Source organism: Gymnoscopelus microlampas (genome assembly GCF_963454915.1).
Source record: "Gymnoscopelus microlampas genome assembly, chromosome: 9".
Classification (NCBI taxonomy): domain Eukaryota; kingdom Metazoa; phylum Chordata; class Actinopteri; order Myctophiformes; family Myctophidae; genus Gymnoscopelus; species Gymnoscopelus microlampas.
Genome location: NC_139946.1, coordinates 24,922,255 through 24,938,326, shown reverse-complemented (window position 1 = coordinate 24,938,326; position 16,072 = coordinate 24,922,255). Strand labels below are relative to the sequence as shown.

At 45.7% G+C, this 16,072-nt stretch overlaps 1 protein-coding gene across 11 annotated transcripts in view; it reads left to right on the top strand.

Moving 5' to 3' along the window:
• Positions 1 to 16,072, top strand: part of fryl (furry homolog, like) — a 109,976-nt gene that overhangs the window by 15,566 nt on the left and 78,338 nt on the right. For 2 of the 11 annotated variants that reach the window (XM_084066787.1, XM_084066784.1), the window contains exons 1-2: positions 724 to 1,216; positions 2,303 to 2,368. The exons of 1 other annotated variant lie outside the window; for it this stretch is intronic. In XM_084066787.1, coding sequence (XP_083922913.1) covers positions 1,006 to 1,216; positions 2,303 to 2,368 — 277 coding nt within the window. In that variant the 5' untranslated portion in view covers positions 724 to 1,005. Of the gene's footprint in view, positions 1 to 723; positions 1,217 to 2,302; positions 2,369 to 6,896; positions 7,579 to 16,072 lie in introns of those variants that run through there. 8 more of the 11 variants (XM_084066789.1, XM_084066788.1, XM_084066793.1 and 5 more) reach the window with 6 other exon arrangements.

Here is a 16,072-nt window from a genome sequence, read left to right as displayed (position 1 = left end):
CAGCACACTCCCTCTCTCCCTGCCCTCTCTCTCCTTCTCTCTCCCTCCCTCCCATCAGCTGGGAGGATTTTTGGAGGAGTTAAGAGTTTGCTGCAGGTACGAACTGTGCAGCCAAGCACAGCACAGCAGTCTGTCATCAGGCCGTTTCACAAGAGGCTTTCAGCTCGCTCACTCTGCTTCTTGTCATCATACGTCCAACGCCGTACAGTGGAAATGAGAGGCAGAGGAGTGCTGCTGTTGCTGTTTTATTAACCCTGGCATGACTATTTTGGGCAAATTAGTTTTTTCTTCCGTCATACATGGAAGTATATAGGGCTTAAGCAAGCAAACACACCATCATTCAGATGTGTTGTTTTGTCTGCGTGTCTGTGTGTGTATGTATATGAGTGTGGGAACATATGACACAGTTCCGTGCATGATAAGGGCTATCAGTAAACACAGGCAGGCCAGCAGAGCTGGATACATGCACGCTCGCTGGCTTTACCAGAGTGTGCTGGTGTGTGTCAGTCACTCCTCCTTCCCCTGGCGAGGGGAGGCAGGTCTGCAGGGCGTGGCTGCTGGGTCTTCTGTTGTGATTGGCTGGAGGCCCGGGCGTGTGTTATCTCCTGTGGAACATATTCTAGCCCCGCCCCTGATAGCGCCTGGCCCCGCCCACTCTTAATTACATCACGGTCGGAGAAGAGTGCCATGTCTGTTTGCTTTCTGCCTCTTCTGCGAGCACACAGGTAGTTTCTCGCTCTTTGACAACAGGCGGTTAATCCACTGTCAGAGTGGCAGAGGAGAAACAACAGTCCTGCTACTGAGACGTGCAGAGATCCCAAGAGGTCGCGTGTCTGTCTGCTCATCTTGAGGTCAGTCTGAGGGTCCCGCACGTATAGGCCTCAGTAGCTGCTATCTGAGGGACCATCCATCCCCTGCTCCTCCGTGAGCGGAGATGAAGCAGCTGGGTAGCAGGCCGCACGTTACCGGACCACGCGCTGGAGTGAGAAAGACACTGGGCGAAACATGGATTTCCTCAGGAGCCTGGTCCCCAACGTCATGTCAGGGGACGGTCCCACGGAGCACGGGGGAGGGGTCCCTCGGGAGACGGGCCCCCGGCTGCTCCGCATGAAGCGGCTGGGCCTGCTGGCCATGGGGCAAACCATCCACGAGGATCCGAGAGAGGCGGCGGCTGGCACCGCTGCGCCCCCTCGCTCCGACCGCAGCCGCCTCAAAGGTACTGCTTACCCAACAGCACAGGCATGTAGGAGTCATCCACGTCCGCCTTTATCTCTGCTTGTTAAATGGACTCTCGCGCCCGCCTGCCCGCCCGCCTGCTCGTCTGCTTCCCTGCCTCAAACTCTACTTTGCATTTGTGGTTAACCCTCCCAAGTTCCATTCAGTGCAGTGGGTGTTCGTGAACACCCAGCTACTCCTTAGTGATAAGCAGGTTTACCAGCAGCCTGTCACACTCGCAGTGGCATAGACCAGCTTACAACACATGAAGCCCTGAGTGTAATTTAGGAGGCGGCCATACTGTCCGCAGCATTCTGAGGGGTGGTACTGTACCTTGAGTTTGCTCTTGAACAATCAGCATGTCTTGTATACATTGAGCTCACGCAGTCACAAGTCAGCCATTACTTGGGCACTGTATTAAAAAGCAGTCAGTCCATTTGCTCTGTCATGATAACTCTCAACGGCCTACATATAATGCACCAGCACCCGTTTTATTTTAGAGCTGAAGTACTTGGTTTACTGTGATCAGATAACTCGTACTGAGAAGTAGATCTACAGTACCTGTGCTTGGGGCCTTGGGAACATGTTAGTTGTGTGTGTGTGTGTGTGTGTGTGTGTGTGTGTGTGCGCGCACACATATCATGCAGGATGATGACTCGTCATTCTCTCAGCGTGGCTTTGTGTGCATCGCTTTCCTGTCAGAACACGCCTGTTCTCCTGTTTACTCACGGCTAAAACATGGCTGAACGCTCCTTCCTCCTCCTCCGCTCATTCAGGGCTTTTACGATGAGCCAGGCTGAGTGCTTGCCCAGTTAACCCAGTTAACCCACACGGTCCGGCCCACGTTAACAACCGAGATGGGCCAGTTTGTTGGAAACCCTCCGGTTGTGGAGCGGTACACAAGTTAAAATGTGTAAAGGTTGTTGACTCTGTGTTCCAACATAACTGGGTACCCTCCCCCCACCCTTTGTGCTCCTCTGTATTAATATATCCATATTAACACATCATCACTCTCCCTCGAGAATTGACAGAATAAAGCATTCTCCCTTTTCCCCCTCCTTTTCTGTTTTGTCCCCTTTTCAACTAGGACACCGCCGCCACTTTAGAAAAGTCTCCTTTGCACACCCTGCTACTGGTGGTAGGGGTTCTGCTGGTGAGTTCGACGTAACAAAGGAAAGAGCTTTTTGCACAGTGATTGACTGCGGCATGCAGGACCGGTCTGGAGACTGCGTTGAAAGAGTGCATTTAACTTTGTCGCATCTTGGGGGACTCAAATCACTCATGCAGCGTTTATTAGCACCACTCCCTTGTGTTCTGGGACTGGCATATGGCCTGAGTTGGCTTTCCAGGCGGTGCCGCTCTAGTCTTTCTGTCGTTTGTCATGTCCAGGTACACACAATGACATCAGTTCATAGCTAGATATACCGTGGAGCGTTGATTAGGACCAGTATTTGGTTAAAGGGTGCTGCAGGTTTGCCGTTTGTAATTAGGGTGTGTTATACTATGTGCGTGTGACTGAACGTGGATGTGGGCCAATGGGCCGTACTTCAGTAATGAAGGATGTTGCATGTGATATTTTTTTTTCTTGGCCCGTGAATAGCTCACAGGGTGTGTGTTCCAGACAGCCGTGGACCAAATTATTCACTGGGCTTCTTAAATAGTTATTAGCTGCACATTGAAACGCCAGTGAAAGAAGCCCTTTAATGGCGCAGCCTAGCACAGACAGTGCACTTAGTGGGAGAACAGTATCATAGCTGGTGGAGACACGTGCTATGAATCATCCCTGATGCTCACACCGTCACACTGACTCCACAGTGAATAACCCTGCAGTGAGGCCGCATCTCATCTCTCTACCTGAGGTTTAATCCTAATTTGGCTGCAATGTGCTTCCATAGAGATGTTGCTGCTGCTGACCTCACAGTGACACTATGAAACGACGCAACACTCAGCATTTGGAAGGCAAATCTTTGCAAAGTGGGTTCATTAGCTTAGCCTCGAGTCTGATAGATAGAGTATACAGCTTGTGTGTGTGTGTGTGTGTGTGTGTGTGTGTGTGTGTGTCAGCATGTTCAAATGTGGGGCTGATAGTTCCTTGTGAACTGTAGTCATTAGTGAAGCCAACTATGATTGTGCAATATGTTTTGAAAAACAAATCAGTCACAATAATTGACAAATGTTGCAGTTTGGCAAGTTTTTTTAAATTTAAAAAATCTCAAAATGAAACTTGTTTCAAACGGCAACATAAACAAGCTACTGTTACTTTTAACTTTAAAATTTTTAGTTTATTAATGTTAAAGCTGCACTGAAACTTTCCTCTTCTACCCCGGTTTTCTGCGCACGTGCTGACATTTTTACCATTGATATAATCAGATCGTCAGATCCTGTCTCTAGGTGAGACATGACCTTTGACCCGATCTAAATGTCTCAATAGAAAAGCAGGGAGACAAAATACAACCACCCCAATTGTCTAAGTTATATTGAATTAACATACTCTACCATACAGATAGGTCAAAATTACATTGTATTCATTAAAAAAATGAATAAAAGTTAGTTTAATACTGTGCCCTTTAATGTTGGTGTTCATTTATCCACAATGTAATATTGAGATAAATCTACTGCATGTACATTTTCTGTATCTTCTCTATTTGTACTGTGTTAAGTACACACACAAACAAACACCTATACACATTATGTATATGGGTGTGTACAGCGACACCGCAAAATGTGGTTAAGAAAACATGTCATTTCCAAGTGTAGATCTCACGATTTATGGTCAATGGCGTTTTCACTTTGCGGAAGAGAGAAGTAGCTTATATAGCAGTGGCAATATTCAGCAAAAATATATACTTTGTATAGTATACTGCTTTTTTTTTTACTCGACTCATTCAGCCCTCAATTACACCTAGGGAGCAAGTGGCCGTTAGTCTGCAGTTTAAAGCATTGTCTAGATATCTAGGAAGGCATAGTGTTGCATGGGGTGTGGGAGAGTTGTACTTGTTTTTCTGCTTCTGTCTACACAGGGCTTGGTTTGTTGAGTGCAGTGTCCACATCGAGAATAGCAGATCTACAAGCTTGTAAATCTGCTATGTTTGGTGTGTGACCTATTGCCTACCATACTCTAACAGACTTTGAAAACTAAGATTTTGAAAAGACTTATAAAAGACTTCAAGTCTCACATCTAAAGACAATTTGTCACGGACTATAAGATTGGCAAAGGCTGGGGATATTGCAGGTCCAGTATGTGCAAGAAGACGCCAGTAAGCAGCGACATGCTCGCCACGCTCTCGCTGCTTGTACCTGTATGAGTAGTGACAAATAAACCCTCTTGACTTTTGTATGCTATTTTTCAATAATTTTATTTTTGAGTTAGATTTTGAATATACAGTACTAATCATGTGGTATCGAACCACAAGGAATATTAGGAAAGTGCCGCATCTTGTGACTAAGCAGCGGTACTAAGCACATAATAAAGAGATTTGTTGTATGCCACATCTGCCATTGTATGTTGTTGTCCGTTCCATGTGACCCATCTACTGTACCGTTAGTGTTGGAGAGAGCGTACCTATTGGATGTCATTGAACTTCACACAAATATGCGCCAACTCTGCCAAGACTAAAGACTTAATAAACATGATTGGAACTGTCAAGATGAGAAAAAGACTGACTCAAGACAGCTCAGACTACCACCTTACACCATCAACATGACGGGAGCGCGTTGTGACCCGACTCAAACATTGGGAAATTTTGTCTAGAACAGTGTAATTGTTGAAAAGTTGTTTGATGTAAGGCCGGCATAAGTATAAATCCGGCTTATAGTAGGTGCGTAGGACCTGTACAGGTTGTTTGATGGATCTGATGCTGTGTCCTCTGCAGCCCAGGCAGTGCGAGGGAGGTCAGGGATTGAATTACAGCTGCTATCGATTGTTGCCCCCCCCCACCACCACCACCCTCCCACTTTGTGCAGACTAGAGAGGCCAGGACAGGAAATGCATGCCCCACTCTGTGGGCTCCTGGGAGGAGCAGCCTCCCCCAGTAATGTCTGCAGTCAGGATGGCTCTCTGTCCATCACGCCCCCCACTTTGTGAATGGAGCTACCGCCACTCGACTGGCCTCGGCTCTGAGGTTATTTGATCATCGGGTGGGGGGGCTCTTGTTTCCTGGAGGTTGAGGTTTTAATGATGTTTAGTTGGAAGTCTCGGGGCCTGGGCTTGCCTTCGTTGTCGGACAGTCGCTCCATAATGGCTGTCCAACGTTCCCATGATGCTGTCGGGAGATTATTCCTCACACATTCCTTGAGGATTGAAGCCGGTTTACACAAAACAGTGTCTTCAGAGCCCTCTGTGTGTTTGTATGTGAACAGGTGTGTTTATGCTGCAGATACTGTGTGATCTCTCTCTCTCCCTCTGTCTCTCTCTGTGTTCTGTTTTTCCCGTAGCTGCTTTGAGTGCAAAACTGCGAATTAGGCTTCGGTCCAATACCGCTTTTCTGTTTATTTTATTAATAAATAAACCTGCAACTCTCAGCCTGTATCGGTCGACATCAGAGTTGGTGCCGGGGCCTGGTTTCGACAAAGCGCACATTTGTGTGGTGTTTGTTTGCTGCAAGCTCTGGCCGGGTTTTGCATAACTTGTGTGTTGTGAGGGCGCGTCATGTGACAGAGGGGAGCGGTCGAGGGAGAGAACTGAAGGGATGAAGACAAAGAGTGTTTGTTACAGCGACAGTCTGCTATCTCTTCTTCTCTGAATATTTTGTTAACAAAGTTAATCCTGCTCTTGAGTCTTGACCAAGAATTAGTCCATGTCATGCGGATACGTTTAAACTCTGTAAGCAGAGGAGAGAGTATAGTCAACACAGGTTAAAATAAATGCCAGTTAAAACGCATACAGCCACATTGCATTTGTTTTTTCAGTGATGGAGCGTGGGTAATTGTCTAGTGGCTTTTATAAATCTATTATGTAATGAGTATGACTCCGCTGGGTGTGTTTGTTTTGTTTAGCCCTACAGAGCAGCTATCATCCCTGTCGTGCCCTTCTGCAGGGCTGACGCACAGAAGGATCAGCTGTCCTGTGTCCTGCTCAAGTGAAACATCCTAACATAGCCTAGATTCTCCTGTTTGGACCTGGAACTCTGGAATGTGTGATTTCATTTTTGCGGGCAGATCATTTATTTATTATTGTTTTTTTTTTTTTGGGAGTGGTCTCCTGTCTGAGTTGTAAAAACTGCTGTAGTTGGAATAGCAGTATTACTTGTTCTGCTGGGCTGTGTGTATGCCTGCTTTTCTTTCCTCTTCTCTCTCTCTCTCTCTCTCTCTCTCTTTCTTCCCATTCTCATTTCTTTTCCTCACACACTGCAGTTGGAGGATGACGCATCAGTATTGCTGTGGGGAGCTTACAGGAAGTGTAGTTTTGATAGGCCAGCGCAGAGGCAGCACAGTAGCGGCTCTGACATGCGTTTGCATCGCTGAACCGCAGCCAGGCAACACTCGCAGCATTTTGATGACATCACCCCCCCACCCCTCTTTCTGCTGTTGAAACAAGCTCTCTCTCTCTCTCTCTCCCTCTGAGAGAAAAGAGCAGGCATCAGTAAAGAACAAGAGCTAGTTGGAAAGGGGAGGGGCTGTCAGTGAGCGAATAGGGAGGCAGGGAGCTTGACTGAGCGAGAGAATAGCTGACAGCGCTAGCCGGGCTAGAACTCGACACTCAAACACAGGAAGAAGGAGAGGAGAGGGAATATCTCCACGCATTTGCCAGGAGTTGTATGTGCGCGTGGGGAGCTCCGCTACTGTGCCTTTCCCACTAGGAGAAAAGTTTCCCTGGCTATAACACCCCCCCCCCCCTGCAGCCCCTCCGCTGTGTCTGGATCTCTGCACTGGGATGGGGATGAGGGACTCAGTGGACTGGCAAAACTGCAGCAGCAGGCACCGGGACGGAATAGTCCTCTGAATTAGCCGGGGACTGTGTTCTTTCTCTGCGGAGTGCTGTCAGCAGGCAGCAGGGAGTGAACCAACAACCCTGGACGTCCTCCCCGGGGCTCCATCAACACTGAGCTGCTCCGACATCGCCATGCCACCCTGCGGAGGCTAGAACTTGGCTCCGGGTTGTTTAGTTTTTTTTTTTCTGTGCCAGGACATAACGTGCGTGTTTCTCCCGAGGGGGAATCGGGTGTCTTTCGCTGAGTCTTCGTGTTTCTGCGGAACTGCCGGTGGGGGATTTTGTCCCGGTACATTTTTTGTGCCTTTTGGGTGTTTTTTTGTGTATTCGTGTGTGAGAAGCCCAAACGGCAAGTGGCGTCATGCTGAGCCTGCAGGATTCAGTCTTCTTTGAGATCAGCATCAAGTCCCTGCTGAAGTCGTGGAGTGGCAGCTGTGAGTAACCCCCGCCAGGCTATAAGATGCACACACACACACACACACACACATACAATGTTTACATACCTCGCTCAGATTCAACGCGCTTATCTACCGCACGCAGTTAGCCAGCAGGCCCGCGCGGCGTCCTGCCCGCTTCCTCGCATGCCATCCATGCATGAAGATTGCTTATCGCCTCCGAGGGGGGACAATGAAGTGCCTATTAATGGCCTTGACGGCTTGATTGATCATCTTTGGTCCAGATGTTTGATCTGTATGCAGGTAGTTGTGAAGTTAACTTCCCTTGTTTGGCTGGCTGCGGCTGTGTCCCGCGGGGCACCGTGGCCTTGATGAGCATCTGCAGATGCAGACAGTGATTACACACACACACACACACACACACACACACACACACACACACACACACACACACACACGCACGTACAAGACGTACACCCTCACGGGCTGCCCGAAAGCGCCTGCCACACTAGCCATTCTCCCCCCTCATCTTCACTTCTTTCACTTTTTGGACTTGAATCGTCTCCCAACTCATTCCTTCCAGATGCACAGAAAATATCTTTTCAACTATCTTTTTTTCCAGCCTTTATTTCCCTTTCATACCCCCCCCTCCAACCCCCCATACTTATCTCTCTCTCTCTTATCCTTTGGGACGGCTAATGTTTCTCTCTTATTGATCTGTCTTCTGGTTGACTCCTGTTATTATGTTCCCATACAGGCAGCTAATATACCATCAGACATAAGAAAGGGTCTGCCTCTATTATCCTGTTGACCTTAAAGTCTGGGACCTTTATACCTGGTTGCGCATCGTATGGCGTAATGAAAATAGCCGGTCTACAAGCTCAGAGCTATTTTCGATGGGCTATACCTGCGCACAACTAAATCAGGCTTATAACATACAAATAGAGATACAGCTGGAATGCCTATCACTAATATATCTCTGATGCTGCTTAGCATCACTCTTTTGTCCCCTTGTTTCAGGATGCTTTATAATATGATGTCACAGTTTGTCACATGGTGGCTGTCACCAGCTATAGTGACATAAGTTCTTGTGTCTCGTAAAGAACATGACCACACACCATTATTTGGCTGTATTGATCATCTAGTTGAGACAGAGAGAGAGAAGCTGATAAACGGCTAAAAGACACACATCCCAGACCTACTAGGCTGGGTGCTGGATAAAATAAAGTTTAACAGTGTATAAGAATAGAATTCCGCACACCAGTATTGCTGCTCCCAAATGGAATTTAGTTAGTAACGTTTTGAGCCACCATGGCTCTTCCTCAAACTTGTACATCTACCCATCAGTTTCCTCCTCTTTTGTTGCATGTGATATATGGGAGCTTTTTGACGATTTTTTTATTTAATTTGTATTGAACAGTAACATGAAGTTATTGGGCGCATTGCTAATTTGTTAACCGCTACGCGTATGTATAATTTTCCAATGTATATATATTTTTTGCTCTGTCTGCTAACATATTGTTTTGAAGCTCTGCCCAAGTGACCCTTCCACCTTTCATGCAATTACTTTAACAAAATAATTTACAAAACAAATCACTGGTTTGCAATGCAAAGTATAGTAGCAAACGATCGCTGCCAAGTTAACTAGACCAAGCACAGGCACAGCACATGATCATCATATACGTGTATCATTCTTTGAGACAGAAATTACATCATTGGCAGAAGTTAGTTAGTTTAGACACATTTTGAACGGGATCAAACAATTGATAAACAGTCTTATTATTGCAACAGCATAGTTTTTACCATTACTAAAAATCCCAAGAGCACAAAACAACATTTATAATCACAGCATGCTTGCTCTGCCCCTGAAAATACCACTGAGGCTATGCCAGTCTACCAGCGCTGCTGACAAAAAGTTTATCAATGAAGGATTTTTATTGATGATCCTGTATTCCCACCTCACTTCACTTCACAGCTGGGATGGCTTTTTACACTTGCTTGATGTAAACTCCTATGATGTGAAATGGTGCCTCACAACTTACTGTACATCCACCCATATTATGAAATGATAAGAAAATAACCACTTTGTGTGGAGAATCATCTCATATGGGATTTCCCTAGAAGGAGTATATGAATGACGTTGTTGCTGAGATACAATTATGGCCCGAGGATTGTACCAGGCACTATTTAATTAAAGGATAATTAAAGGCCTATAATCGCAGAATATTTTGCATCAGCGTTCAATAAGATTAGACTCAAATGGGATAACTCCCCTAAGTCGGATATCTAAACCAGTATTCACACTCGGAGTAAAGCTTGAGTCGGCTACTAACACTCTTGTATTGTTCTGTCAGTATTATCCCGATTTTTTTTTTACTTGGCCAATCTACCAATAGACACCTGACTGGACAACCCTGGACGGCTGCTACCATCCCTAACCCAACATAAAGTTCTCCCTAACACATTTTTTGAAATCTTGGAGATTTTCACCTAGAATGACATGACAAAATAGGTCAGAGTTAATCTAAAGACTTCACGGTTGCAGCAGTGAACCATTTGCATATCTCTCATCCTCTGTTGTGTATAGATACAATTCAAAGAGAAAACAAAACCAGTGCAGAGATTTGAGATAAATTGACTCATTTGAAAATATACCACTGTTATTCGTTTTTGTTTTTTGTTCTAGATTTCCTTGAAATGGCATTGACTTTCCCAGTGTCTGTTCATTTTGTGGTGCTGTAAAGTTGGCAACTTGCTGTTCAGTAGAACAAGCAACCGTTGGGTAAACAGCTTTTTTTTCTTCATTTGCCCCCTTTTTCTCTAATTAATGGCCCCTTAGCCCCCCGCCCCTATCCTCGTATCCTGTGCTGGTTGCCAGTTCCTCTGCATTAGGCCTCTCGAACAAAGAGGGCTAAGGCCTAGTTATAGCAACTGTCTCTCTCTATGCCGTGAAATCCACAGGGTTTTAATTTAACTCTTTGAGTGTAAGAACGGTTCACTTTTTACGCTCTTGAGTTAAATGAACACTCTGGATTCTGCTGTGTATCCTGACCTGCCACAACCTTCCTCCACCTGTTGTCTCAGCATCACGCTCTTTCTTTTTGCTTGGCACATATTTGATGTTCCAGAATGCTCCTAAACACCCCATGCAACAGCACATCAATGACACTTTTTTGACTTGTTTTGCAAAAGAAGTTGTCACAGCATAATCGCATGCACGTTGCGCATGAAGGTCCCGGGGGCTAGAGCCTGTGTTTTCATGTCGGCATGTTGCTCGGAACCGGTGTTGTCAACTTCATTTGTCAGTTTTGATTCACCTTGTATCTCCTGGGCTTGGCTCATTTACCTAGAAGAAGCCACGGTGAAGTGTCGACCAGTAGTAACTCGTTGGAAAGTGCTAACATGTTAAGACACTGTGACAGAATTGGCATTGCCGCACACTAGCACACTCTAGCCGTGCAACCTTTACTCCCTTTAATACACTACAAGGGAATGAAAATGCATGCATCCAACTCTGCATACCAACATAGTGTGTGTGTGTGTGTGTGTGTGTGTGTGTGTGTGTGTGTGTGTGTGTGTGTGTGTGTGTGTGTGTGTGTGTGTGTGTGTGTGTGTGTGTGTGTGTGTGTGTGTGTGTGTGTGTGTACTGTATGTACACCATTGTTGCTGGTTGTTCTGAGAGCGGAAGTTAGAAGGCCTTGGGGAGGGCTCTATTTTTACTGTGACGAGGTCACTCGCTCTATGAGTTGTGTAGTCCGACTGGGTTCTGTGTTTCTGGACGGGTGGTGTCTCTTTGACTCTGAGGGGTCTCTGGAGCCCCTCACATGCTTGGCTGCATGATAAGCCTGTATACCTTTTACAAGGTATCAGTATTCTTTACAACCCCTGGACTCCTTGAAGGGCTTCAAGTTGTGAACAGAAATGCTGGACTTATACTTTGTTGTACGCTCATCGCGTCGCTGTCAGAAATAACAGATCTACATTAGGCATTGAGAGCTTTTAGATCAGCAATTTTCAAGTCTTATTTTAAATCATTTTTAAACAAGTTTTTGCTGCAAATGGTCTAGCAGGCCAGGAATCGAACCAGAGACTCGCTGTCAGGCAGTCGAGTCCATGTATTCTGCGCCCTAACCACTCAGCTAGCTATCAGGTATCACCCTTTGAGGATAAAGACTATGTATCAATACCGAGATGGGCATTCAGTGTTGAAGGCCTGGAAAGGAATACAATTGGAGGTTATAGCTGTACTAGTAGCAGTATTCAATCTACAAATTGCACTCTTTGTGTACTCACCTGCAGTGCCTGATTTGGACTTCCCCAAACCACACTTTCATTGTTCCGTGGGCTATGTATTTTAGCCGTTGATAATTCTTTGCATGTTGTATGTTCTGTGCATACTCTGCAGTTGCCAAATATTCCGATTGTCCCCTTTGGGAAATGATGGCAAACAAAGTCCTACAATAATTTTGAGAACAACTACCCTTAACACATTTAATACAGGAAAGCATCTGTGTCATTTTCGATTATAGCTATATATATTGTCTCTGTCGGGTGGAAACCTCATATGTCCAAAACAGTTACTTTTCCAGGATTCAAATAAAAAAATAGCAAAAGTAGCAGATCGACAAGCTAAAAACGCGTTGCTTCGCGCCCTATTAGCTTGTAGATCTGCTACTTTTGATGCTTTTGTGTGACGCTGTATTTGTATGATATGACGTTTTTCAGAAAACAGTTAGGCTTTAGAAGGCATTTATAGAATCGTCCTCAGGTCTAAATGGTTTAAGCTATAATACGTTTTTACTCCTAGTGCTTCATTGTTTTGAAGCGGAGAAATATGTAGCAAGCACTCTTGTTTAAGCCCCTGTGTGGTGAGTAAGCATTCCCAGTCATTGGACCGCAGCAGTCAGTCACACAGCTACTGGATGTCACTTTTCATATTCCCATTTCATGATGCCACAAAGCTACTTCCTGGTGCGTCAGTCAGGTCGCCGATGATGGGCCGGCAGCTTTTCCTGAAAAGCCGCGGAGAGAGAAATTCAGCTATGGGTTAAAGCCTGCTTTGCTGACGTTAGTCACAGAAAGGGGTTGGGAGGGTATTTCTGCTACTTTTGCATTGAGATTTGAATGAGGAATGAAGCATGAGCTGTGAGTGTGTCGCACAGCTCCCCCCGGCCAGGCGGCCACACAGTACGACGGTTGTCTCTAGCCTCCAAGGTTTTTAGACCAGTTGCTAAGATTTTTGCAACGAGGTCAGTTTAGGGAGGGAAGGGTCGGATTTGGCACGTCACAAATGACTCCCCATTGAGAGAGAGAGAGCAAGCGAGAGAGAGAGAGAGAGAGAGAGAGCAAGATAGAAAGGCAGAGCAATGCAGAGACTTGGCCCGGGAAAGGATGCCTTGCATTTTTTTCCCCTCGCTGTGTTGTTGAGTGGAAAAATACAAACAATGTTCCTTCCCTGCGACCCGCTCTCTTGTCTGTCTGTCTGGCATTCTGTCTCACTCCTGTCTCTCTCTACTTCTGTACCCTAGAGATACAGGAGTGAGAGAGACAGTCGGAGAGGGAAAGAAGGAAGAAGGGTGGTGGGGGTAGAGCAGGGCATCACGGGGTGGTGATTGGCCGTGGCGAGCTGGCTATGTGACAAGGCTATGTGACATCACTGGGTGGGCAGCTGGGGTGTGTTGAAGAGGTGTTGGGGGGGGGGGGGGGGGGGGGGCGTGTTGGTGAAACACAGTAAACAAAGAGGCAAATGTCTGAAAGGCTCACTGTGCTTGCTGGACAGCGTTTTCCACTACGCAATAACAGTCACTCCCCATTAGTGTGCCCCCTGACCACCCCACACCCCTCACCCCCCTTACTATATTCTGTAACACTCACACTGTGTGCCCCCTGGATCAGCCCCCCCCCCCCCTCCCTTACTATAAAAGTTTTTCACACAGGGGGCGTTTTCCTTGTGTGATTAATTGGCCCAAAAATATATTTTTGTCCCAACGGTTGTTGGTGTCATGACTTGAGTACATTACTGTGGCGATAAACCAACGTTATTTTTATTTGGAACAAGCCAGATTTTTCAGAGCTCCCGCATCGCGAATAAAGACATGAGCCCATATGAATGAGCTACATGGATACTTTTGGTACGAAATATTTGTAGGCAAGTATTTAGCATTTTTTGATTATTTATTTGTCCCTGGCTGCACCGGTATGTAAAGGCCTTAAAGCCAAAAATGGCAGTAGATAGGCTGTTTTAGGTGTGTGTGTGTGCGACACGGTGCACGTCGAAATATACATCGGGCTTAACACTCACACTGGGATGCCAATTAACCCATTAAGACCTGAGGCCGATGCTTCAAATGCCTTCTAAATCAGTTGTTCTCACACTTTGAAGATTTTAAAAAAATGTTCAAAAATAGAAGATGTACGAAGTGACGCGCTGTGAGCTTGTATATCTGCTATTTTTTAATAACCAGTGCAAAAATCGAAAATCCTTTCCCGGTTTTAATGGGTTAATCCGATTCCACCCTCACTTTCTATTTAACTCGCTAGTCGCTACGTTTCGTTTTTATATACTGCAGGTTGTACAATTCTGCATACCTTGCTTTCAAGTTTAAAAAAAGGGGTTCCACTCCTGCGGCTTTGCATATTCCCTTCAACGACAACTTTTTTCACCTCCTCAGTTATGTAACCCTAATCATTGTTAGATGCTTGGTGTGTTGCTCAAAGCCGGTTGCTGGGTGTGAACATCTTTCCTCATTATTTTTTTTATTATTATTATTTTTTACTGCGGTTCAGCTGCAGCACCTCGCTATTGTTTGAACTTTTTTTCTGGAGCATGCAGGGGTGTTGCTCTTGACAACCAGGAAGCAACAGAACCAGGGTTGTTTTTTCTTTACTGGGGAGAGCTGGCCAAGGGTCGTTTTGGGCTGACTGGGAACATACTGGACTGGTGCAGAATGCTTTCCTCCTGGTCTCTTATGGTTCTTTTCAACTACAAAGAGTAACCCAGAACCTTCCATGTCCTGAAACTTCACAGAAGCTGTGAAGTTCTGTTTACATTTCTATTATAACCAGGAACACCCCTGAGGGTGGAGAAAAAAACAACAACTCATTAAAATAGCTAAAATAGCTCATCTACAAGCTCAATGCGCTGTGAGCTTGCAGATCTGCTGTTTTCGCTATTAAGTTGACCCAGATCTCAGGGTTAGTACTATACCTAGCTCCTGAACAGGTCCCAAATTAGGTTTTGAGGACCTTACCTGAAACCGAGCTGTAGCATATTATGGAAACGAATCCAGAACAGGCACTTTAATTCACTCAGTTCTTGTAGTCGAAAAGAGCCATTAATATTCCTAAACTTAACAGAAGTCTCTCTAACTCCCCCAACGTAGCCTACAGTACCAGCAGACAAGTGTCTAGGCATGTAGGTGTGTGTGGTTCATTAGTCATGTTGCTGGCAAGACGGCAGGATTACAGGAGTTCCAGATTTTCTCAATGGATGGACTCCACTGCTTCCATTCAAACCCAAAAGAGGTTGAGTAATTTGAACAAAATGTGACACTCTAGTCAAGACTCAACGTGTGGTCCGGGGACCCACAGGGGCCCTTGGGGGGTTCCGGGGGGTCCCCAGCTTAACTGACTGATGGTTAGGAAAGGGTCTCTAATGCTGTGTTCACACTGGCAGCTACAAAGATATAGGCTACCATTTGTTTTCAACAGAAGCCAGCAACATGAAGATGCAAAGATACATCCAACGTTTGTAGCTGCTACAAAAGCTACAACAACTTAGAGTTCTCAACGGCCCTGAAAATTAAGGCCCGACCCTGACTGGGCCCTAACTGGTCTGGCCCGAAGCATAATGTAATGTTAGGCCCGAAAAGCCCCCAAAAGCATACATTGGCATAATTACCATACATTTTCGGCCTGGCCTGGCCCGAAAACGTCGGGTCGGGTTCGGGCAGAATTTGAGAACTTTACAACAGCTACAAAGTTACAAGAAAGTTGAGCTGGTTTCAACTTGAGCTACAAAGATAAGATACAAAGCTTCAAAAATGCGGTTTATCTTTGTATCTTTGTATCTGCCAGTGTGAATGAAGCAACACTCTCTTAACCCATTAAAACTGGGAAAGCATCTGTGTCATTTTTTATTTAGCTACGTATAGTAGCACATTGGTTGGCTATTCAAAGATAGCTGATATACAAGCTCATAGCACGTCACTTCGTGCCGCGCTATGAGCTTACAATGCAATTTTGGGGGTCCTTGACATGAAAAAGTTTGAGAACCATTGATATGCCAGGGATAATTGACGGGTAGCCGGACATTATTGATAAATAAATCCTGACAGGGTGATTAGGCACTGACGCGTAGCAATTATCCCGCTTATTACGCGGCTACTTAATAAATAAAGTAATACATTGACCCAAAAGTAACAATAAAACGAAGTATTTCCTTCATACTGTAAGTGTTGCGCAGGGCGGACACGGTCGCCTCGGAAAACAAGGAAGTGTTGATCAAATGGAATACATTTTTGGTTACTGCATT